This window comes from Condylostylus longicornis, unplaced genomic scaffold (genome assembly GCF_029603195.1).
Source record: "Condylostylus longicornis isolate FDR11 unplaced genomic scaffold, ASM2960319v2 ptg000039l, whole genome shotgun sequence".
In the NCBI taxonomy this organism is placed as follows: domain Eukaryota; kingdom Metazoa; phylum Arthropoda; class Insecta; order Diptera; family Dolichopodidae; genus Condylostylus; species Condylostylus longicornis.
The window spans coordinates 389362-415860 of record NW_026578008.1 but is presented as its reverse complement, the minus strand read 5'-3'; the positions used below and the strand labels follow the sequence as shown (position 1 = coordinate 415860).

Here is a 26499-nt window from a genome sequence, read left to right as displayed (position 1 = left end):
ATTTCGTACCGTTAAGACGTCTGCCTTCTGAGGATCTCTCAAATAATATTAATAAATTTCTGAAATTAAATAATTTGAAAATTATTTATTAATAAATAACATGTAATTTATATAATAATATTGAATTTAATTTTAAAATTATTTTAATTAATTATTATGGTTTTAAATTTATAAACATAAATACAAGAAGAGCCCGATCTGATAAGACAAAATTTAATTAAAAATAATGAAAAAATATTAAAAATTATTGAATCCAATCATAAAAATGTGCATTGATAATTTTAATTAAAGTTGAAAACAAATTTTTTTTTTAAATTAAATGTAACCTTTAAGTTTATAACCTATTACAATAATGATAACAACTTGAGTTTATAAACTAAAATTACAGATTTTTTAATATTTTAAATTTTTATTGATATTTAAACTTTTTAGTAATTTTTAATTTGTATATTATTTGTTCTCAATTTTAAGAATATTTAATTTATGCATGCATAATATAATAATAATTTTAAATTATATTCATTGCAAACCATATACATATCGTAATTTTAATAAAGTGGTTGTGAACAGTATGCAATATTAAATATTCTGCAAAATATATAGAATTTTGTGGTTTTCATCTATCAATATGAAATTTGATAACTTGCATTTGATTTTAAAAAATATTAAAATAATTTTATTTACATATTAAATTTTACAAATTAATAATTTTATTTTCATTTGAACAAGTTTTTTTAATAACAATAATAATTTTGCAAAGTTAATTATAGAATATAAAATTTATCTTACTCCAATTACAATTTTTCACCGAATTTTAACTGTCTAATTAAAAATTTAGTTAGTTGTTATTTAGGATTTGGAAAGAAAAATTATTTAAAAAAAAATATTGATTCCAATCCGTAAATAAACTAATATTTATGTAGAATGCCAAAATCTCACAAATAGCTCAATGTTTATTTTAAATTTATTAACAGTTTTCATGTAAGATCTATTCTTCTAACAGTTTTCTGTAAAATTTAGTACAGTCTTAGTTTATGTTCGACACAGGGGCTAATATCTTGTCACGTTTTCGCATTTTCATTTTATTATCCCACAAAAGTAATAATAATAATAAAAAATATTTTTTTTTCCCAATAGAATAAAAATACTGGAAGCACCTGTTATTATAAATTATAATTTTTCTATTTAATTAAATTGAATTTACAGAAAATTTTAATTTGTTCATATTTGCCATGAAAATATTATTATAATTGTACATATCTTACGATGTACAACTACAAGAATTATAAGAACAACAACTTAAAAATAATTATTCATTACTTAAACAAATTATTGTAAATTTTTATTTATCCGGTTTTACAAGTAAAAAAAAAAGCTTTTCATTGTAAATATAAATTTTAAATACTCTAAGAATCCAGAGAATAAAATCACGTTTTGTAAATTTTTTAAAATCTTAGATCGCAATTTTGTGGTGTATAAGTTTTTGCATTTGCATCTCTGATAAATGCTTTTCTCAATGAAATTGTGAAAAATTATGCCAGGATTTTGGATCAGGAAAATATGAAGTTCTATAATAAATGACTATATAATAGTTGACATAATGTCGGAGATTCAAATTTAATAATCAAATATATTTTAACAAATCTGAGCTTTTATAACTAAAATCAATAGAAAAAAACAAGTTCGGAACAGAAGTTTAGTTGAGGGATGCAAGTTGATAATTAATTTAACATTTTAACAATACTTCCGCGAGATTTCGGGATTACAATGGCACAATAAGATATAGTTATCTGATTCACTTGCCTAAGTCTAATATCTAATCTTATGTTCAAAATTGTATGTACCTTCCAAACCCAAATGCTGAAGATCAAGTAAATGTGATTTCTCAAAATTTCTCAAATTTCTCAAAATTTCACATATATTATAAGTTGAATACTGTCTGTTTAAAAGCTTTACGATTACTAGATTTAATTTAAATTTATACACACAGTTGTAGATAAAAAATGTAGATGAAAGCTTTAAAATTAAGTTAACGGCAATAAAAAAAAAATTTATCAAGTATTATAATTAAATCAGAATCAATGAATTAAATGATTCACTGCGTATGCTTAGCACATATTTTTAATTTACTTAATGATTGCAAATTTAATAAAAATTACAACTTTTTTTCAAAGAAACATTCTTTGTCATGTTGTTTATCGAAATATAAATATTTCGAGATTTCTAAAGATATAGCTAGGCTATAGTAAATCTTTATAAATGATTTTAAATTTAATTATAAACGCTAAAGTTATAATTTAATTATTTTTTATTATACTTAATAATAAATATGAAAGTAATTAAGACTGCCATGTAGTTTTATGATATTTTCAAGCTTTTTTTTTTAATATTTTAAAATAGGGTTAAATATACAAAGAGTATTAAAAATTATCAACCTTTATACTTCATAGAATAAATTGTTCTAGTTAAAAATAAAAGTAAAAAACAAATTAAAACCTTTCAAACTTCAAAGTTTTAACTAAAACTTTTTAAACTAAATTTTCATTTCAATCTTTTTATATTTTTACAATTTTCTCTAAAACAATGAATTACAGAATGATTTTCAATTACAAATCTATAATATTTTCGATCAATTTTTCATATTCTTAAAGTATTTAATAAGAAACTCTTATACAATAATTGCAGCAGCTGAGCCTTCTTAAAACTCGCCTAGTTTCTAAATAGTAATTTCTAATTAATTTCCTAGATTTTCTTTCAATAAATTCAATTATTGGGACATTGAAATTTTGTTTTATTTAACAAAATAATTTACTTTTATTGCTAACGAGAGAAGCAGACCAAACCTATTTCTTTTTTTTGTGCAGCATCTGAATTTTCAAATTTTCATCTCTTTTTCACTGGCCAATATTTTGAGTTTTATTATAGAAGATTAGACACTACTCACTAATTTTTTAATAATGTAGATATTTGTGTTATTAAATCATTACCAGTGCTATAAGAATCACTGAATGCATTTCAATCACAAATCAAATCCTTTATTACAATTATTCTCACTTATATATAACCTTACATAACTATCAAGAATAAATAAAAAAATATGTACATTTAACTGATACAGAAAAAATATAATCTGCCCCTCTTATAAAATCTACTTTAGAATAAAGTTGTTGATTTTTATCTAATTTTTCATTTTCTTTTGGCAATTTCAATTATTTAATCATAAGCAAATAAATTTAAATACCATACAAACAATTTTTTTTCGGCTTAAACACTCATAATTTTTTTTCTCATATTTAATTCATTCAACAAAAGTAAAAAAGAACAGCACTAGAAAAATGTTGTCAAAAAAAATCATAAAATGCGGGATGACAAATTTATAAAGTGTGTCTAATATAATTTAATTGTTAAATAAATGATGTGAATTGATAAATAATAACTTTAACTATTACCAAACAAAAAAAAAACAAAGGGAACAAATATTGAACCATTAAAAAGAATTTTTGAACAAAACTAAATTTACAGAAATAAAATCAGAATAAATAAAAAATTAGAATCAAATTAAAAATATAAAAGAAATAAAGTAATCGTAACCATCATAGTAAAGTTCCAATGATGAATGATACAAAAAACACTAATTTTGGTGTAATATCACCACAAATACAATTGAAACCAACACCACCAATACAACAACCACCGTCATCTTTAATATCAATTTCAAAATCAAAAAATGATAATAATAAATTTTTAACAAGTAATGGACCAACAACAATATTAAAACAACCACAACAACAAATAATTTCTGATAATATTAATGGTAAAAAATTTTCAAAAAGTGTTCATAATAATTTAAAAATTACTTCATCAAATTTAACAAATAATAATAAACATGATTTTGATAATAATGATGATATCAATGATAATAATGATAATAGTCATCATAATAATATTATAACAACAACAATAAATAGTGATAATCAATTAAATATTGAAGAATATGAAATGAATCAACAGAATGAACAACATCAACAACAACAGAATCAAACACAGCAGCAGCAGCAACAACAACAACGACTAATCGAAGATAAAATTTATGGTTGGGGTAAATTTCAACCAAAATTTTTACAACGTTTTTGTACCGCTAAATGGGCATTATTTTGGTTATGTTGGGCTGGTGCAATGCAAGGTATTTGGTTTTTTCTTTTTTTCTCAATGATTTTTAATAATTTTATTTTCTTTTTCCTATTTGTTGTCTGGTTTGTTGTTGTTGGATGAGGAAAATGAAAAATTTGGTCCTTGTTCTAAAAAAATATAAAAATTAGTTTTTATACGGGAAATTGAACGATTAAAATTACCAAATTGTAACTGCATTAACTGGAATTCTAGTTTTCATACACATTCCATAATAATAAAAGCCAATTTGAAATTGCAAATCATATGGAATGCCTCTATTTCCGGAAACAATACATGGTCTTATACTTTCTTGCCACAATTTTAAACAATAAATTTCCTAAAAATATATGAGATTTTAATAAAAAATTGAGCTATAGCAATTTAAAAAATTGTCTTTTGATTCCGTGAACAAAGAAAGTTTAGGACTTACCTCTTTAATTCGAAATATTTCCCAATTAGCCGTTATTATCTAAAAATGCATAGAGATTCTTTATTTCTCCTAGATTTAACGTTCCTCCAAGGTGTATGCAAAAGATTTCTTTATAAGTACATAAAAATAGCTTTAATCGAACTATGACCTTAACATTATTTTGTAACATCTGTACCCTCTTAAAAATTTCAATTTTCGTTTCAAAGCTATTTAAATGAATTGTCCTGCTTTACAAACAATTAGTTTAATTGGTTGTATAAGTTTATTAATTAAACTTATCCCAACTCATATAATCTAATTACTTGGAGATTTCGAATTTTCTAATATTTTTCTCCAAAATTAAGCCCACGAGTATTTTTATATTTGCTTAATCTCCTCCTTTAACTGTACTAAATATTAAATTGCTACTAATTATATTTCCTTCTTCTATAATTATATTACTTAATTAATTCTTTAATTATAATTTAATACTTTCGTATTACTTCAATTCAACTTTTTATCATATTTTACCAAAAATTCTAATCTATAGTGCATTAAAATTAATTTCATACAATAAATGAGATGGAAAAAAATTTATTGCCAAATTATATAATAAGTCCACATAATACTATAAGAATAAAGAATAAAAAATTGAAATAAAAGTAAACCGCACGCCATTCAACAGATGGCGTACGATGATATTAGCCATATAAGTAAAAATAAATATAAGTATGAATGTATGTATGTCGGTATATGTGAATATAAAAACAATATAATAAATAACTCATGCATATGAGTATAATTGAGTATATTGTTTGAATTCTCTTGATATTTTACAATATTTGAGAATTCAGTGCACGTACAAAACTCATAAAACAAAGTATATTTCATAAACAAATGTTTCGTGTTCCAAATAAACCATATACATATATATATAGTATACATATATGCAATCTTTCTCCGTGCGTGCATACTCATCTGCACATATATTTTTATACCCGTACGAACGTATGTTCGAAGGGTATACTAAATTTGCCTTACCGTTTGTAACGCTAAGAAATAACGGTGTTAGATATAGACTCAAGTGTATGTTTTTGATCAGCGTCAAATTCTGAGTTGATTTAGCTTTGTCTGTCCGTCCGTCCGTCCGTCCGTCCGTCCGAACGATAACTCAAAAAATAATTGAGCTAAGTTCACCAAATTTTCACAAATGATTTATTGTAGTAAGTGCCAGAACCCTATTCAAATTGGACGTGATCGGGGTACCGGTTCGGGTAGCTGCCATACAACTTCAAAATTTATTTGGCTATATCTCAGAAACTATAAAAGTTGTGGTATTGAAATTTCACACAAATGAATATATTAATAGGGCCAATGTGTCTCACAAAAGTCGTTGAAATCACTTGGCTCCTTCTGGTACCTGCCATACAACTTCAAAAGTTATTTGGCTATATCTCAGAAACTATAAAAGCTGTGATATTGAGATTTCATACAAGTGAATATATTAGTAGGGCCGATGTGCTTGATAAAAGTCGTTGAAATAACTTGGCTCCTTCTGGTAGCTGCCATACAACTTCAAAAGTTATTTGACTATATTTCAGAAACTATTAAAGCTATGGTATTGAAATTTCACACGAACGAATATATTAGTAGGGCCAATGTGTCTCATAAAAGTCGTTGAAATTACTTGGCTCCTTCTGGTACCTGCCATACAACTTCAAAAGTTATTTGGCTATATCTCAGAAACTATAAAAGCTGTGATATTGAGATTTCACACAAGTGAATATATTAGTAGGGCCGATGTGCTTGATAAAATTCGCTAAAATTTCTTGGCTCTTTCTGGTAGCTGCCATACAACTTCAATAGTAGTTTGGCACAACCAGTATTTTGAAAAACACATAGTACTGAAATTTTGCATAAATTAATATGGTAATACGGCAACTTAAAGTCATAGTCTGCCCCATAGTTAGTTATAGCACATTAGTTATTCGCACATAGCACAACAAATTCGTACGGGTATCACAGAGTTGACAAAGTCAACTCTACTTTTTTTCTCGTTTAAATTCGATTTAGATGTAGATTTTTGATCCGAATGTTATTCTTAAGTTTATAAAACAATTTTTTTTTATATGACTATTTCATTAAGAAGCAATAAATCTAACCAAAAGGTTACAACCCCAATTACATGGTATAATAAAAGAAATTGTTAAAATATTATAAGGAATATGTAAGGAATCTTACAGTAAAGGATGATTTCCTATTTATTGTATTAAAAGGATATTCGAATACAAAATGCGTTCATTGAAATTTCCGTTCATATTTTATTTGTTATCATAATTTTTAAATGTCTAGAAAATGTGTGTCATCAGGTCAAATCAATATTTTGTTTTTGGATTTATTTATACATATTGAACTATATGTATGTTTATTATGGAAAAATTGTTTCCACATATATAAAATAATTTGGTTAAGTTGAAGCTATATTCGATGTATTTAATTTAAAAAAGAACATATACAATAAGGAAATAAGGAAAACACAAGACTAAATTACTAAAAATAGTAATACATACTTCTCAGTTTTCCAAAATGTATTCCGCAAACATTAAATTTCTCTTTAAATAACTCGAAGTACATTTAATTGTTTTGGTCGTGGAGACATAATAATACGTTCGCGGTGCCAAACATTCGCTATAGTATACTGAATCAGTTGTTTTGCAGATGTTAAATTTTTTCTCCTAAAACGGAAATTAATTTAACCAAAAGTTAGCCATGCTTACCAAATTATTTTACAATGAATCACAGATAGTTCCAAATATAGTTTATTTTATAAGATTATTTTGGGCGATCAAACCACATATTTAGTTTTGAAATTGATATTTACCTAAAAGTATAAAAATTTTAAACTTATTCATGGATTCTATAAATAACTAATACATTTTTAAACGTTTGATATTTAATTTAAAAAAAATCGAAAATTTTAAATTTTCGATTTTGTTCCATGGGGTTTTGAACTGAAAATCACCAATTTGACGTTCAAAAACGTTTTCCGAAGCCATCAATGCTGATTGGGTTGATATGAACAATAGATTTCTATCACAAGAAAATAATGTAAAAGGCGTAAAATCAGAACAATTATTTCGCCTTATTTCTGAATAATTTATTTAATCTATTCTCCATCCACTGGGATAAAATTTAACTTCAGGCTTTTTAAATGTAAATTAATATAAATCAAGGTTTCGAATAAATCGTCAAGGTAACCCAGCAACAACATCTTCTGCAAAAAAAAAAGAAACAATTGATTAAAATTCGCTTCCCAAGCCTTATTAATTAAATTTCAATTGTAATTAGCTTTATTATTAAGATATACATACTTCAGGATTAATTCTTTGTTGTTTTCAATTCCATTAAATCACGAGACAGTTTCCCTTGTATTGAGGAAAAATTATTAAATAATATATATGAACACACATATATAATTTCTGTACATATGCAAATGAAAAAATAAATGGTAAATTTTAATTTAGTTGACCATAATGGTTACCGGAATAGTGTAGTTGCTCCCTGAAAAATTAACGCAACATCCCCATGATAAATGCATGTAACAGTTATATTTTAAAGATAGTAAAATTTTTCAATAAATTCTGCATATTTGATTTTAAAAATTTCAAAATTTTGTCAAATATTTGAAAATAAAAGTAGGATTTTTGTATTAGAAAACAAAAAAAAAATCTAGTACTCAAAAAATTTTTTTTTCGAAACTTTTCCTGGTAAAAAAAATTGATAGTTTTTAATTTTCCCCGTTTGTGTAAAAAAAGGTACCCCATATGGTTTGGGATTTTTAAATGCATTTTACTCGGAATGGATGCAATTCAAAAATTAAAAAAAAATATTTTCGGAAACTAAATATCATTTGGCATCTGAAATTATTAAAATTAACCGCCAGGAGTGAAAATTAAAACTTTTTCCATACAAATTTTGACATTTCGAAAAAAATTATTGAATACAAAAGAAATTTTCATGTCAATGCAATTAAATTTTTCTCTATCTAGACCAGATTATTACATGGACTCGTGATGAAATCATAAATTTTAATATTGAAAATTAAAATAAATAAAAATAATTCAAGAATTGTGAAAAATTTGTGAGGAAACAAATATTTTTTTGGTTTGTATTACAATTTGTATGAAATTTGAATGATGTTTAAAGAATTGTTAAGGAAAATTAATTGCTCATTGAATTTATTAAGAATAATTGACAAATTTCCATCACTTACAATACAAAAGGATAAATTTTTAAGGAACTATTTAAGAAAATGTTTCAGTAAACTTTCATCCCTTTGCAATTTGTGAGGGTATTAACATAGAACAATGAGATTATTAAATTGGAAAACTTTGAAATAAATTTCTTAAATTTTTACTAACAATTTCCAATGTTTATTGACATTAGCTACCATAGTAGAGAACCATTTTTGTATTATTTGAAATTTTACATATATACATACATATACATAAATCAATGGACATGTTATTTTTATGTAAAAAATTTTTCACCACACAATTTAATATTTTAATGATAAAAAAAAAGTGAAAAAACCACTAAATGATGATAAATAAAAACAATTTTTTTTCCAACTTAAATGATTGAAGGGAAATAAAAAATTCAAATAAAATTTATTGCAAATTTTTATATCAATCGATCACTATTCGATCGTTTATTCACAAGAAGAAAAAAGCAAGAAAAATTAAATATTAAAAACCATTAACCATGGTAAATATCCTGGGAAAAAAAATACAATATAACGTGGCAATCCCAAACTGATGGAGGAAAAAATTTATCCTTAGTTTAAAAATTAAATTTCTCTCCTTATATACGAATAAGATAAAAATGCATTTGAATAAAAATTAAATTCGATTCCATTTTCGACATTTAACTGAGTCTATCAATATAAAATTTCATGATGATGAAATAAATGTTGAAATTAACACTATTACATAACAGCATTTTTAAAAAAGTGTTTACGTTTTGGTTTCTATGATGAAAATTCGTAGAATAATTCTTAAACGTATAGTGTCGCTCTTCACTCTTTCTATAATCAAACCATACTTTTCCTGCTAAATCTATAGAGACAACAAGTTTCCAAATCTCGACCTTAAAGTAAAAACAAAAATTTAACTGCGATTGCGATTAAACATTTTCCAAATCAATACATACAATAATTATCTTTAATCCTAGAACATTTAAGTTGTCTCTAGCTCTTTCCATGCTACGAATTTCAGTAGAAATCAATCTTTCTTTTTCATTTCGGTCCGAATTATGTACAGAATTGTGTACTATATATGTCTATGGCATAGCTTCGAATTTTACTCTTATTTGACTGTAGCACCAATCTTAACGCCATTTTTAATATGAGTTACCTTAAACTAAAGATTAAACTTTTTAATCTTTTATATTCCAACTATTTATATTTTATTGATCTCAAAAATTTCTCGTGGTGAAAAATATATTAAGCTGAAGCACACATTTCTGGCAAAACCATCGAATACGTACGTAGGGATTTGTATATTGGGGCTATCCAATATTAAATATTATACAGACCTACTAAAATGAAAACGTATCAAGACTAGCTTTGACGAAATAAATATGTTCTGATGTCAAAGGTATCATTAATTATTACTCACCATGATTCCATTTTCTCTTTATAATCACATTTCACAACTCAACAATCACATTTCAATAATAATCTTTTACTATTGACTTTATAAACCTTCAAAATCCTGAATTGCAAACCCTATAAATACTCTCACAATCATTAATGATTTTATAGTGCAATCTTTTCAATACGCATTTAAAATATTTTAAATTTTTATATCATATCTCACTTAAAGTAAAAGAATCACTTGTTCTCTATTTTATGCAAGGTAATACATAAATATAATCTACTCCTCTATATGAGAAGAATCATATAAGTAAGAGGGTGTAACGTGCAGTAAGATACTTGTAATGTAAACAAAAGCCGACAATTTTAATATACATAGTTGGCAAAAATAATGCAAGATAAAGGAGTACGGTGGGGTTATTTCAATATTATATGCTTATAATCATACAACAAATAATAAATATAACAGAAAAAACCAGAGAGCAGCTTAATATGTTGAACGGAGGATGAAAACATTTTCAAGGTTTATTTGTTTATTGGTTTTCCTATTTTTTCCCATCATTCTCCATGCTTTAATTTCGTATATATGATCTCGTTTTTTATAAATGATGAAGTATTTATGTCTGCCTTGGGGATTTACTATAAATATGCTATACATACATATATACTTTTTTAATTTATATTATTTAAGTGGGTATCATGTGTGAGGTATACAAAATATTTATTAAAATTGTATGTTAAGTGTTAGCTATTCGGATACAAATTGTTATCCTTTTTTATTTCGTTGTTGTTTCTCGCGTTCTGTTTTACTTTCTGTGTACTTTACAACTTTTCAGTACTGATACAGTGGAAATAATTGTGGTAATAATAGCATTTCAATACGGATATACAAGTGAACACAATATGTTAAGGTGTTATTGAGGTGGGAGCATTATTCCCTTTCTCACTCACACTCTTTGAATGAAAATAAATAATATGTAAATATCAACAAGTTAATTTGTTAATACTTTCTGGGGTATTAATAATAATTGTTATTTTCATTTGATTTTTATTATACCTACAAGTATTATTACAATATTTTTATTACTAAAAGATTACTGTGTGTATAGTATATGAGTAATAAATGAAAACAATTATAAAATTGCAACATCATTATAAATGATTTATTTACAGATACAAATACAGAGTGTATGTGGTTAAATGGTACACCTGAAAGTCAGAAATAGAGTGGATTAAAACGAATAAAATGTACTAAGTGATATTTACCTTTCTTCTATCTCCTACACACACACATACCATCTCTATCCACACATGCATATAAACGATAAAATTCCATTTCTTTGTCCATAATGCTTGCCGGAGTAGCATGTTTACAATCTAGAGATCTGAACACAACACCGTCATGATAAATGCATGTTACAGTAATTTAATTTAAAAATTCGCTGGGCGCTTTCAATTATTCAATTCAAGAAACGATCAAATTTAACTAATTAATGCCCAAAGGAAAAAAAAATGTTTTTTGTTTTTATCATGAAATTTTTCAATAAATTCACCATATTGGATTTTAAAAAAATTGAAACTTTAAAAATATTTGAAATGAAAATTGAAAAATTTTTGTTTAGAAAACAATACTACAATTTTCCTAATAAAAAAAAAATCTAGTACTCAAAAAAATTTTTTCGAAACTTTTCCTGGTAAAAAAAATTGATAGTTTTTAATTTTTCCCATTTGTGTAAAAAATGATACCCTATATGGTTTGGGATTTTTAAATGCATTTTTCACGAACTGGTTGCATTTTAAAAATTTAAGAAAAATATTTTCGGAAACTAGAAATCATATAGTATCTGAATTTTTGAAAATTAACCGCTTAGAGGGAATTTTCAAAATTTCTCCATGCAAATTTTGACATTTCGAAAAAATGATTGGAGACAAAGAAATTTTCATTTTAAGAAAATAAAATTTTTAGCTATCCAGACTAGATTATTGAACGAATCGGTGATGAAATCATAAAATTATAATATAAGAGAAATTAAAATAAGTAAAAGAATTCATCAATAGTGAGAAACCAAAAAAATTTGGGTTGTGTTATACAGTTTGTATAAGCCTGAATGGTATTTGAAAAATTTATTGAGTTGGTTATACGTTTCCGAATTATGAACAAGAGGTTTGAAAATAATTTAATATGGTAGGTAATTGTATTCAAGTTTTCCAGTTTATGAAAGGACGATTTTAACTATTTCATGCTTTCCTTTAGAAAGTTGGCATAGACATCAGTTTCCTTTAATCAGTTCCTTCAATACGCTTGATATTCTGATTCCAGAATTTAAAAGAATTGATCCAATAGAAGAATAGAAATACCTTATGTATTTCTATATTTAAGGGCTTAAAATTCAATTAAGGTCTTTTGTAAAAATTCTATTTTTTAATCTACTTTATAAATTTCTTTTTTTTTTGCAGGGAATAATGAAAATCACAAAAAGATAATTTCTTGAGAGTAAAAATTTAATAAGTATTAAAATTACTTTTAAATATTTTTTAAAAATTTTGGAACTATCATAACTTTAATGAACCTGATAGGATTTCCAATCATATTCCTCGGAAAATTTTCATAAATCAGATATATTTTGGAAGTCGGCTAAAGAAGGATGTTGCAATGCTAAAATTTTTTTTCAAATAAAAATCTTTATTCATAATCAAGTGCTGTCAAAATTCAAAGTTTAAAAATTTAAGATTTGAAATTCAAAATTTAAATTAATTGTACAGGAACAAGTATATATTTTCTAAAAATTTCCAAGGACAATTCTTAAATTGAGGGTTTTAAGAATCTGAAGGATATATGAATATTTTATATGGTACATTTTTCAATTGCTTATTCAAAAAAGTCGCCGATCAAATGTTATTCTGGCATTCTGCTCAAGACAATTCCAAATTTCGTTCATCTTATATTTTTTTAAATATTTTATTTTGTGGTTTGTATGTGAAAAGCAAGAAAGAGGACTCGAATTAAATTCAATTTACAAACCAAATCTACTATTAAAATTACTGAAATATAAAAAAAAACAAAACGTAAATCTAGAATTATGATTTACTTTTTGCATATATGAACCTTTTTACCTATTTGTTGTATACCTAATATTATAATAGGACCTTGCATTTTACATATATGTACACACAATTTAAATGACAAATTTCCGTAGAAAGGTAAATAAAATATGAAAAATAAAAATTGATACAAAACAGAAAATTATTTCTTAGTACTTTTCCAAAAAAAAAAAAACGTGGAAAAATGTTTACTAGATTCACTCGGTTCGTCTGTCTAACTGTCCGTCAATGTGTTTGATTACAAAACTTAAACACCTTTTGAGATAGAAAGCTTTAATTGTATTAACTAGTAGATCTTTGCTAGGAACTTATTTCCGTAGAAAATTTTTTTACCTATCTTCCTCCCCCTCCCTCGCCGTAAAAGGTTATATCCCCTCAAGTCCTTTACAAATATCATTTTTTAACTAGGTAAAAACACGCAGTAACCACGAACGTTTTTTAAATTTTATAAACATAGAAAGGTAGAGACGCGCTTCTTCTGCAGCAGTGCAGAATACTTAAAAAATTAAGCATGATTAAAATTAAACGTTACCTAAAATCCCCAATCTAAAAATACAATAATTTATTTCGTTAGAAAGCAATTTTTTCCCCTTCCCTCATATTTTCGGAAATACAAGCTTTTACTATTTTCTATAAAATCAAAAAGATAACGGTAAATTCCATGTACTATGTATGAGAAAGAAAAAGTGCTACTTTGGTTTGACTCGAATTTATGATATTCAAAAACACACACACTGAAATAATACATGAAATTCATATTAGGGAATCCAAGAATATTTCTGAGTCTTGATGTTTAACGTGTCCTGTTCATGACATTTCACTTATTAGATTTTTTCTTGTATATATTTTTATTTTATTTACTAACAAAAAAAAATTTATAGAAAAATAGCAAAATGTTAAAGTTTTTCTTTCAAAAAGAATTTGTTTTTGAGTAATTCGCTGTGTATAGAAAAATTTTCCTTCATAGCCAATTTGAATTTTATTTTTTGCAATTTTTATTATTGTTATATTTTCTATTTATAACAATTTTTATTTCATCCTTCCTTATATACCCAACACATTATACCTGTGATTATTTATAACAACAATTGAAATTTTGAATACACACCTGATGTTTACCACGCATATAATAATTTTTAATATATAAAAAAAAATAATAAATTTAAATTACCAACATTTCCTTTTTTATTTTGGCTTCTTTAATACCTTTAACAGCTTAAATATTCCAAGACATTGCAATTTAATAAGAAAGAATGAATCATTATAATAATGTTACGGGTATGGTGTATGTTATGTATATGGGGATATGTTTGTGTATATTATCCCGGTTATTACCCTGTCAAAATATTGCAAAAAAAAAAGAAAGGAAATTCATTTTATTGACATTTATATTGGCGTGAAATTAGGATGAGATCGAAAGCAATGTCTTTTATGGAATATAGTTAATAATAATAACAACAGGAAAAATTAATAAAAGAAGATTTGGTTGGCCAACTATAGGTTAAGAATATTTGGTAGAACATTAAGTTCTTCTCTTAAGGTCGCATCTTGACTTATTCACCATTCTATTCGAATTAAATTTATATGAACTTGAACTAAGATGAGGTAATGCGAAGGGTAACAAATAGAATTTGTACTTTGTTCCAGACTTGGGTCGACAGTTTCTCGCGAGTTAAAATAATTCATACACATACGAACTGTGGTGACAGCTATGAATGTACGCGAAGAGATATTCTGTATTATTCCAAATTATTACTCTAAATTAGGCAGGGAAATTTATAAAGCTATAGCTCCAAATGATTATATGGCAAAGAAATATTTCTTATAAACAGTTGTTATTAGAAAATTCAAGAAATCACACTCAACCATCAGAATCAGCTGCATAAAATAAATTAGATAATTTCTTGATTTATGTAAACTTTACAAAATAAAAATCGTTCTATGTCATCTAGTCCCGACAAATAATTTTTCATTTTTATTTCCAATATTCAATTGATCAAAATTTTATATATTTAATTGCAATTCCGATTGAACCAGTCATTCGAACCCAAAGGATATCGGTTTGGGACCCCGGGAACTTTATATGTACCAGCCATGTTCCAATTTTTGAGTGGTTATTTCAACTTAAGATGATGACATAACAAAATTAAAATAGTGACGTCACTCAATATTTTTCTATTCTAATAATTATTTATAGGAGAAATTGAACTAATTTTTTTATTTTTGTTTTCACTCTTATTTCGTACTACATTTTATGCAGCTTTTATGAATTGTATAGCAACCCTTGCAAGAAAACTAATAAAGAAATTGAATATAAATTAAATGTACAATAAAACGAAATTTCAAATTTATAATACGTACGCAACAAATTTAAATAATATTTTTTCTGTATAACTCCTAATACAAAGAAATGACATAATAATAGATTGCATTTTGATTAAAATTTCGTGCATAATAATTTTTAAATGAAAAAAAGATGGGGATGAATCGAACAAATAAGATTGATTTCAGTAATTTTTTATAATCGATTATAATTTTTAAATAACAATATTGTGATAGGTATACAAATACGTGTATAGGTAGTCCTAAAATAATAAGGAAGAAAAATTTCTTATAATTCTTATCTACCTTTTACATGAATGAAATTTTAATTATTTTCAATTCAATTATATTTCTAAGGTAAATGTAATATGATATAAACTTTATAGAAGACTGTCATTACTCTACATAGGGTACCAATATGCGAGAAATTTGGTATAGTCTTTCATTTACCTAAAACTTTTAAACTATACTTGTTTTGTTAATGTATAGATATTTCCTATATGGACTAGCCAAAAATATACCATATTTGGCTGCATAATCGAATTTCATTGACATTTAAAACAATATTTTCAATTCATCCATCCATGGAACTTTCCTCGTTTTAAATTTAACTTAATATATTTAAAAATTTTATTTTTTCTGATTTAATACTTTTATTAATTTATAAATTTCCTAAATAATAAATTAATCTAAATTTTTCTATTCTAATGAATATTTTTCAACGAGCAGCACAATATAATCAAAAGATCACCTTTTTACAATCACAAACCTCATGCATTGCAATAAACCACCATATTACAATATGAGTACATTTGTATCACGTGCCCGACCATAGATCTAAATTACACAGAAAAAAAAATCACATAAATTTTAATAATTCAAGTATTAAGACTAAGAAAAAACAAAAAAACAAGAATTATCTTATCATATATTTCGGAAACATTTGTTTTATTTTGTTTTTGGGTGAAAAAATTTCAGAGCGCCGCCTACAATCAATTATCTAAAATATTTTTAATACATAAAGCATAAGGTTCACTTCACATATCATTTGTTCACCATATATACCAAAATTTAAAAACATGTGGGGTAAAAACACGAGAAAGAATTAAATTATTTTTTTAAAGGAATTTTCAAAAGAATTTCTTTGTTTTTCGGTTGAAATGGTTGACTTCTTGTTATTATTCTTTTTTGTATAAATTTATTAGTTTGAAATAAAATAAATTGTTTCATTATACAGTAAAGTGGAAGTACATAGTATTTTAATGCTCCTTATTTAAAATTTACTTAATAAGTCTTATGTTAATTTTAAATTCAATTACGTATTTGAATAAATGAAATTTTTAAAAGTACGCGGGTAATAAAATTTTTATTACAAAAATTTAATCAATTATTAAAAATATTTTTTAATAGTGTAAACTAAATGCGTGTGCGTTGAGAATTTTATTATTTCTGCAGATAAAATAACTTGGTAATTATTAGTGAGCAAGGTGTTGGAGAATGTTAATAATTTAAATTACAGCCAATTTATTAATTCCTTTTTAAGTACTCGAGCGTATAACAAAAAGTGTGAAGAAATATTAAAATTAGAATTGTGATGAAAGTAAAGCAGCGCAGAGAATAATTTTTCTTATTGTTTTACTTAAAGGAAATAGTTTTACTCAAAGGAAAATATCAAAAACATCACTGCATGCACCTACTTTTTTTATAGGACAGATGTCTTAGTAGATTAAATTTGGCATTACTTGGAAGTAGTATAAATTAAGTAGTTGAAGTATAAAAACGGTAGTATTGAATGCAATAAAAATGAATGCAACCTCGAAAACTTCTAAACTCATAAATTTGCTTCAACATCTCGATTTTGAACCCAGCATGTTATGATTCATGTACTGACATTTGGCAACATAATTATATGTTATATGTACACATACCAAACCTAAAAAATTAAAATTTAAGTTCTTTGTTGCATAAAAACATATCAAAATATAACAAATATCATTACCCTTCTCCTTACTGCATTTGTTAAAGCAATCGTGGAAGTAATTTACCTTAGTTCTACAATTAGTGACTAAATTAACCATCTTTTCGCGGTATTCTCGTGGTATGCATTAAAAGCAATTCCTGCCAGCAAATCGTGCTATCAAGACTTAAAAATATCACAGTTGGGGAGGCAATATGTTATTGTTTTAGATCTTGAGTTAACATTTTGAATTTTGTTAATTATATTTTTATTTGCTGGTAATTTTCAAAAATTTAATTTCCAAATTTAACTAGCTTTTCAATATTTATTACTATTCATTATAAAATTATCACATTTATACTCGAATTTTAATTGAAGTTTTAATAAATACCAAAAAAATAAAACAGAATTTTTTTTATAAAATTTTTTAATAAATTCACCATATTTGATTTTACAAAATCTAGAATTTGTCAAATATTTCACAATAAAAACTAAAATTTTCTATTAGAAAACAAAAAAAAAATCTAGTACTCAAAAAATTTTTTTTCGAAACTTTTCCTGGTAAAAAAAATGGATAGTTTTTAATTTTTCCCATTTTTGTAAAAAATGGTACCCTATATGGTTTGGGATTTTCAAATCAATTTTTTTCGGAATTGGTGCGATTTAAAAATTAAAAAAAAATATTTTTGGAAACTAGGGATCATTTGACATATGAAGTTATGAAAATTAACCGCCAGGAGTGAATTTTTAAAATTTCTGCATACAAATTTTGACATTTCGAAAAATTTATTGGAAAGCAAGAAATTTTCATTTTGAAAAAATTAAATTTTTCTCTACTCAGACGATATTTTTAAACGAATTGGTCATGAATAATGAGAAATTTAGGAAAAGATCAACCATTTTAAGTTAAAATATTTCAATTTGTACGAATTGGAAGTGATGTTTGAAAAATTTTATTCCTTACGTCGCGGTTAAGTAAGAGACTTTAAAAGAATTTTATACAAACAACAGTAAATCGCAGCAACAATCAACAGTGATTATATAAAATGGAATTACAAGGAAATTTTCGAATTTAATATAAAATTTTACACAGCGCTAACTATTTGCAACATTCTTTCAGAAATTGATTATAGATATCTGTTCCTTGAATCATATCTGTTTAAAATTTATTCCATAATTGTATTTTTAGGACATTTTTGGAAAAACATTCAGAGTTTCAATTTATATCTTCAATTAGAATAATACAACACTCATTTCAAAATAGAAAAAAATTGATGCAATGGAAATATATAGAAATATTCCATATTTTACTATATTATTAAGAGCTTGAAATTGAATAAAGGACTCCTATAATAATTCAACTTTTAATACCATTTTACAAGCTTCTTTTTTTCAGGAAATAAAAAAAGAGGGTCAGGAGTCAAAAAAAAAAATTTCTTTGATTCTTTTAAATGATTGATTTCTTGTTTCCATAATTAACGCCTTCATAATTTTCTCCTGAGTTCTCAGGAGAGAATCAATTCCCAGCTTTTTCCTAGAGTGTATTAAAAGTATTCATGGTAAAAGGAGTGTGATTTTATATAATAAAACCATAACCTTCCCTACATATATTATATATAATACAACCATAATTTTCTTAGAATTTTCCCGAAAATTCTATTTTCCTTATAAAAGAAATTCAATTAATTCAAATTGCATATTATTTAACCCATTTTAAATATCTTTTAAAATTAAATTTTCTGTTTCTTAATAAGCACGTATCATTCATTATTAAATACAATTTTGATACATACCAAAAAATGGAAATTAATCCTAATTTATTTATTTAATTATATAGTTTTTCAATATAAAATTCAATTTTAAAAGTTTCAAAGAATATCAAAAATATATATGCATATTTACACACACACACAATATACAAAAATAATAAAAATACTTTATATAGATTCTAATTATATTTAACCGAATTCAATGATAAAATATCCTTTTGTGTTAAATGAATAAAAATATTTAAAGTAATTTTTATGCAAATGGAATATTATAGTGACAATAAGGAGTTAACGAGAAAATAACGAGAATTTCCCGATCAATTCCAACTTCATAATATTTTGTAATAATTTTTGGCGTCCTATGTAGGTACTAGTTTTCTCATTTTCTTGGACTTATAACATAGGAAATAAAGGATTTATGCAATAGTTTGGGCCGAGCTATCTGGCTGTTTTTTAGTTTTCATGGATTACCGCAATAAATTTTAGTGGTTATAATGATCGCAGTAGATCAACTTGACTCCTACGTTATCAATTTGAAATATTGAGTAATAAATTCAAAATTTTAATATTAAATCTATAGCATTTATTAACAAATATATATCAAAGCCTCGGGAATGAACTCATACTCTTCCAATTTTTTGTCAACTTTCTCTCTCCCATTTAATATATTTTTCTCTATATAACATTATTTAATTTATACTTGTTGTATAATTTCTTTTTTCCAATAAATAAAAAACACTATAATATCGAACATGACATCTTCATTCATCCAAACAATCATTTTAAAATATTTTGTCTGGTACAAAAGTCTCAAAATATTGCATATGTTTAAGGATATGGGTATTTAACTGTTATATACAACTATACAACAAAAAAAAAAAGATCCTTGTTCATTTCACTTCAATTCTGTATCAATGAATTTTATTTACAAAAATTCTCAAAAAAAAAAAAAAAAAAAAACAACAACAAAACTGAATCCTTTTTTAATTTTTATTGTTCTTGTTGTTATTGTCGCTTATTGCCTTTCTTATTTTTGTTTATACTGTCATGTATGTACATATTTTTATTTTTTTATTATTATTTAAAGAAAAACAACAAAAAAAAGTTGCTTACAGCTAAAAAAAAGAAAAATAAACAAAGAAATACCAAAACAGTAAACTATTAAACCAAAAAGGATAATAAAATTCTTAACTGTATCTATTTATCCTCGTTTTGGTATCTTAAAAATTCATGTAACTTGATTATTGGTTTCTTTTTTTCATTTATATATAGATTTTTAAAAGGATACAAAAGTAAACACATAATATAATATAAGTGTTTCCTAAGTGATGGATCCTTGTTAAATCCTTATTCAAAAAAAATTCCTTATATACATTTAGTAGATCAAGGAAAATTTAATTTTCATATATTATGTATAGGGTATTCGCGACATGTGAAATTCGCTGGCCATTTTCAATTATTCAATTCAAGAAACGATAAAATTTCACAAATTTTTGAACAGTTGTTGTTTGTCGCCATTTATTATTAAAAATTTACAACACTTTTTAATTCAAAATTATTATTTTTATCCTAGAAATTTAATTGAAGTTCTACAAAATACCAAAAACAACTCTTTAATAAAAAAATTTTTCAATAAATTCACCATGTTTGATTTTGAAAAATTTCAAAATTTTCAAAATAAAAACTAAAATTTTCTATTAGAAAACAAAAGAAAAAAAAATCTAGTACTCAAAAAATTTTTTTTTCGAAACTTTTCCTGGTAAAAAAAATTGATAGTTTTTAATTTTTCCCATTTTTGTAAAAAAAGGTACCCTATATGGTTTGGAATTTTTAAATCCATTTTTTTTCGGAATTGGTGCGATTTAAAAATTAAAAAAAAATATTTTTGGAAACTAGAGATTATTTGACATATGAAGTTATAAAAATTAGCCACCAGGAGTGAATTTTTAAAATTTCTCCATACAAATTTTGACATTTCGAAAAATTGATTGGAAAGCAAGAAATTTTCATTTTAAGAAAATAAAATTTTTCTCTATTCAGACTAGATTATTAAACTGATTGGTGATGAAATCATAAAATTATGAGAGAAAAATTTAAATATGTAAGTAAGAAAATTCAAGATATTTGAAAAAATAGTCAGAAACCAAAAATTTTTTGCTTGTGTTCTAATTTGTACGAACTATGAATGTTTAAAAAAATTATTGAAGTGCTTATCTTACCGGCTTTTAAGACATAGGCTTGAAAACAATTTCATATAAACAAGAGTGAATCGTAGCTGATTGTATCGTAATCCCGGGAGTACCAACGACTCTGAACCACTTTGTATAGAGTTTTATATTTTTTTATTCTCTATTTTCATGTACATATTAATATTTTCACGTATATTGATGGATTGAATTATAACTGAATGACTGACAATTGGATTGTTATCCTACATATACTGTTTATAATTTAAGGATTGAATATATTTTAGCACTATAGTTTTGTTCTTAAGATTGATTTTTTATTAAAAATCTTGCATTTTCTATTGAATTTTTTTTCGAAATACAAATAGAAAATAAGGATAACCACTTTAATAATTTATTGAAAGTTGATATTTATAGTTTGTTTGTATGTAAATTATTGTGTAAGATTATAGGTTTAAGACCAATAAATATTTATAAATTTTTGATTTAAAAATTATTTGGTACAAGCATAAAATTTTAGTAATTTAAGAAAAACTTTAATTGTATTGAGATTATTATGAATTAATTCGCAATTTATCACTTAAACAAATTATTTGGAATTTGAATCGTCTTACTTGTCACTTCATCTTTATATTAACTAACCAAATTTTTATATTTTTCAGATTTATTCAAAACTTAATCAATTATGTACTTATAAAATGGTTGGAAATATGCTTTTTTGTAATGGGATAATTCTCATCTTCGATTAATATAAAATATAAAATTGAATATGAATCTAGGGGTGAATCCAAACCAATATTTGGGTAAAACAATGTACATATTTCAAAAGTTCTAATTGATTTTTGACTCGCAATTTATAATTACCCAAACATAAATTATACTTATATTATGAGATTTTGCAATGGCACTGAACTTTTTATTGGAACCCCTAAACTCTTTTTTTTTTTTTAAATTATTGTAGATTTTCTTATCTATTATTAGAATCTAATAATTCTTTGTAAATTATTTATTAACTGATTAACTATTTATTAATTAAAACTTTTTTCATTTTTCAATTTTTTATATACTTCTGACACTTCTCCTTTGTATATAATATTAGCTTCAATACAAGGTCCTTTTATTGAAAGCAATTTTAAAATTTTTCTAACTGATTCTTTATATCACTTCTCTTTCTTAAGTATCTTATTCTTTTTACAGTTTAAAATTTATTTTAATAACCTCATGATTTTCTTTATGACTTTTCACCTCTTTGAAAAAATTCTCGTCATCTTTGCAACCTCTCATCTTTCTTTTTTTTTTTTGTTCCCTTTTCAATTTTATTGCAGTATGCAAAGTTAAAACAACAACAATATGAAAAAAATCTTAAACTTAATCCTTTATTGAATTGATCCTTACAAGTCAAGTGTATTGTAATTTTTATATAAAAAATAAACTCGAATGGAAACTTAGATAGCACATTTCGAAAAGTAGATAGCACATTTCGATGCTAAAACACTTTTATACAAAACGATGGTAACATTAACCTTTAGTATCATTTTAAATTTATCATTAATATTTAACAATGATCTATTGCATACCTTTAGGATAAGAAAAAAATTCAAAAAAGCCGTAACAAATATGTGGATTTGTGGGGCTTATATTTTTTGATAAGACATTTACAATTCCTAATTTATTTTTATAGAAATTTCATAAACCTTGCGTACACGTAGCTTTAAGAGAATGAGATGTTGAGAATAAAAATTTTGCTAATTTCTGATGCGCAATAAATTTTGGAGGGAGGAATATGTACAAAAACATTTTTTCCTAACGAAATCAATAATTTAGACTGAAGGAAAAGTATAAGGCGCTGAAATTTCATACCCATATGGCTTACTATCTAAGAAAAACGGATAAACCCAGATTCCAATGGATTTTTTGTCGTTGTATTCCTTACAAAACATGCTTTACCTCTGCACAGCAGAGAAAGCAAAACGACATTAAAATGGGTAAAAATTTCCTTCTAAGGAAATAGGTTTCTTAGCGAGGCGAGTTTGTGTATTAAATATAAAAATTTTGTAAAAAGGCGCAGGAGAGGACAGAAAAACAGACAGAGTTACATCAATTAAGAAATTTTTTTATTTTGTTGAAGAAGTGCTAAAAATGAGAAATTTTAATATAAAAAGAACAAAAATTTTCGTTTTTATCTTAAAGGACTTTCATTCATAATATTCGATTTTTTTTTCATTAATGAAAAAACAATGCTTTACCATACGTCGTACTTAATATGGCAAAAAATTACAAAAAAGAAAAAAACATTCTTAAATTTCTTTTGTTTTACAACAATGCTAATGTAGAATCTTTAAATAAAGGTGTATTGACCGACAAACTATTCATTTTACTCTACTCAAAATTTATACTTTTGCCAATTCATTTAAAGCAGAAATATTATTGAAAGTCTCGTAAAAAAAAAAGGATTCTATTGTAAATTATACGATGAGACCCTTTTTTTATTTTTTATTTTTTTTTCTGGTTTTACTTGTAACTTTTGATGGCAAGAATTGAGATTATGACGTGCTAAACTTTATTCAATATTTAGGGCATGACTTGGCATGATTATAATCTGTTCTTTGACTATAAAATATAAAAGAAAAGAAAAATTTTTTATTTTATTGACTCATTGAAAGTTTTATTCCTTGTAAGGATTAAAAGTTATTATCCTATATATATATATATATATATTGTATATAATATTGAGGAGTTAAAGGATGTCGATTGTTTAAGATTATTTTTATGATCTAACTTGAAAATTCTTTTGTATATAGTGTTATGGAATCAATTATTATGTAACTAGATTAAATGATTGTTATGATAATTTATGAATTTGAATTTTAATGCGACCAAACTACTTAGAATGTTTTTGTAATTATTGGATGTTAAGAAAATGCAAAAATATGAATGAAAATTTTAAGTAATGGTAAAAAATAGGGAAACCTGTTTATTTAATGTCATTCATCTTGTTAAAGAAATATTGAAAAAGACTCGTACAGGCTGAAATGTTTCGGGAAGATACGATACTTGAATTCGTACTTTATATGATCCAATATTTCGTGTTTTATGTGTAAAAAGAGACCTTCTAGAAGTCTGTTAAGTATTTTAAATGGCAGATACCCTGAGACGAACATCAAAAACAGTTTTAGAAACTTTATAAAAGAAGAAAATGTTATTGCAGACAACTAGTTGTATCTCGAGGTTTTAAGAAAAAATCACTCCAAACTTACAAAATATGCAATTATCAATTAATTCTATATTACAAATGTCCTTCATTTTATGTCATCTAGTCTGTACACTATTATTTAATTTACTATTTTTTTATTTTTTTTATCAATTATAGATAAATTTTTTTATGAGGACGTGAGTACTCAAACCTTATGTTGTCTTTACATTTTTATGATATTTTCAACACTTTAGTCAAGTCATAAATCATTTGTAATTTTATTAATACTTATAATAATAAAATTTAACGATCAACCCAAATATAAACCTTTCATACCTCCCAAAAAAAAAAAAAATTATTTTGTTTACTAATATTTTTTTATGAAAATTTGTTTATTTTAAGAGTAATTTCGGCAAAAAAGTAATAAAATGAACATTGATGTTAAAATTGTTAACATAAAATAAGATGCTAATCTGTTAGATGTTAAGTGTTATATGGTATAGCTTTAAGAATTCCTAATGTAATACCAGGAAGTAGATAAAATTATGTAATTACATAAAATTTACTAGAAAGAAATTTTTAGTTCACAGCTGTTATGAATCCGTTATAACTTAAAGTATGACATTCTCTGGTTAAATCTGGCAATTTGTAGAAAAGATTTTTTTTTATCTTAGACAAAAACCATATTTTCCGAAATGAAAAATTGCAAATCTAAGAGAGTGGACATCTTATTTTAGTTTATTAAATTATTTTAAGTAAAATCAACTTTTCGGCAATAATTGGCGAGATTCTATATTCTCAATTGAGATTAATAAGGTGGACTATTATCTATAAATTAATAACATTTTTAATTTATTTAATAACATTTTTAATATTAACGAGAACTGTGAGCTTTTCCGAATTTTAAGAAATAAAATATTAAAAATTATAAAATTAAATTATAAAATTATAAATTTAGTTGAGAAACTCGCCACTCTACTGTATATGTTCCTCTACATAACATTACAAACGTAAATGTTGTAATTTATTATGCCGCTTAAATGTGAGATATTTCTATATTTAATTAATTTTATAAAAAAACTAAAGTGTTATTAGTACATTATAACGAACCTAAAAAATTAAAATAAGCTTATTTGCTTCGCTATATCACTTTATGGTTTTATTTAAGACCAGGAGAGTGGATTGTATTGGAGGAGTACAATAGTCTATATTGTCTTATTCCAGTAAACCATTAAATTTTCTCTTAACTAATTCCTGGTACACTTAAGTGTATAACACTCTTATGTAGATGTAATTACATTTATTAAATAAATAAATAAATTTGCTTTATTATATATTCAACCCCTATAACTTAGAAATTTTTATTATTCCTTTTATCATACTACAAATATTATGTAAGTAAGCAGATATAGAATATTATTATCTTTTATAATCTACATTGTAAAAATATAATACATACATAGAAAATTATTTTAATTTTAAGAGCAAATATTGATTTTGAAGATGTAATCACATAATATATCGGGCATCAACTACAAAAATTTCGGGGAAAAAATTCGATTAATTTTTCCTTTCAACTGTAGTAAACTCAAAAAAAAAAATGAATTAGTTTTTACGTATTTTTGTAATTTTCATATTTTAGTTTAATTTTATTAGATCTAAGGATTTTCTTAAGAGATTATGAAAATCTTATAATTAACAAAATATTTATTTATTTATAAACATATTTGTATGT

General features: G+C 24.6%; 1 protein-coding gene across 1 annotated transcript in view; it reads left to right on the top strand.

Annotated features, from left to right (window-relative positions):
* The window catches only part of LOC129609427 (solute carrier organic anion transporter family member 4A1), a 67701-nt gene continuing 41202 nt past the window's right edge, over window positions 1-26499 (top strand). The window contains exons 1-2 of the mRNA XM_055521332.1: window positions 1-102; window positions 3313-4183. Of these exons, the coding sequence (XP_055377307.1) occupies window positions 3610-4183 (574 nt within the window). The 5' untranslated portion in view covers window positions 1-102; window positions 3313-3609. The remainder of the gene's footprint in view (window positions 103-3312; window positions 4184-26499) is intronic.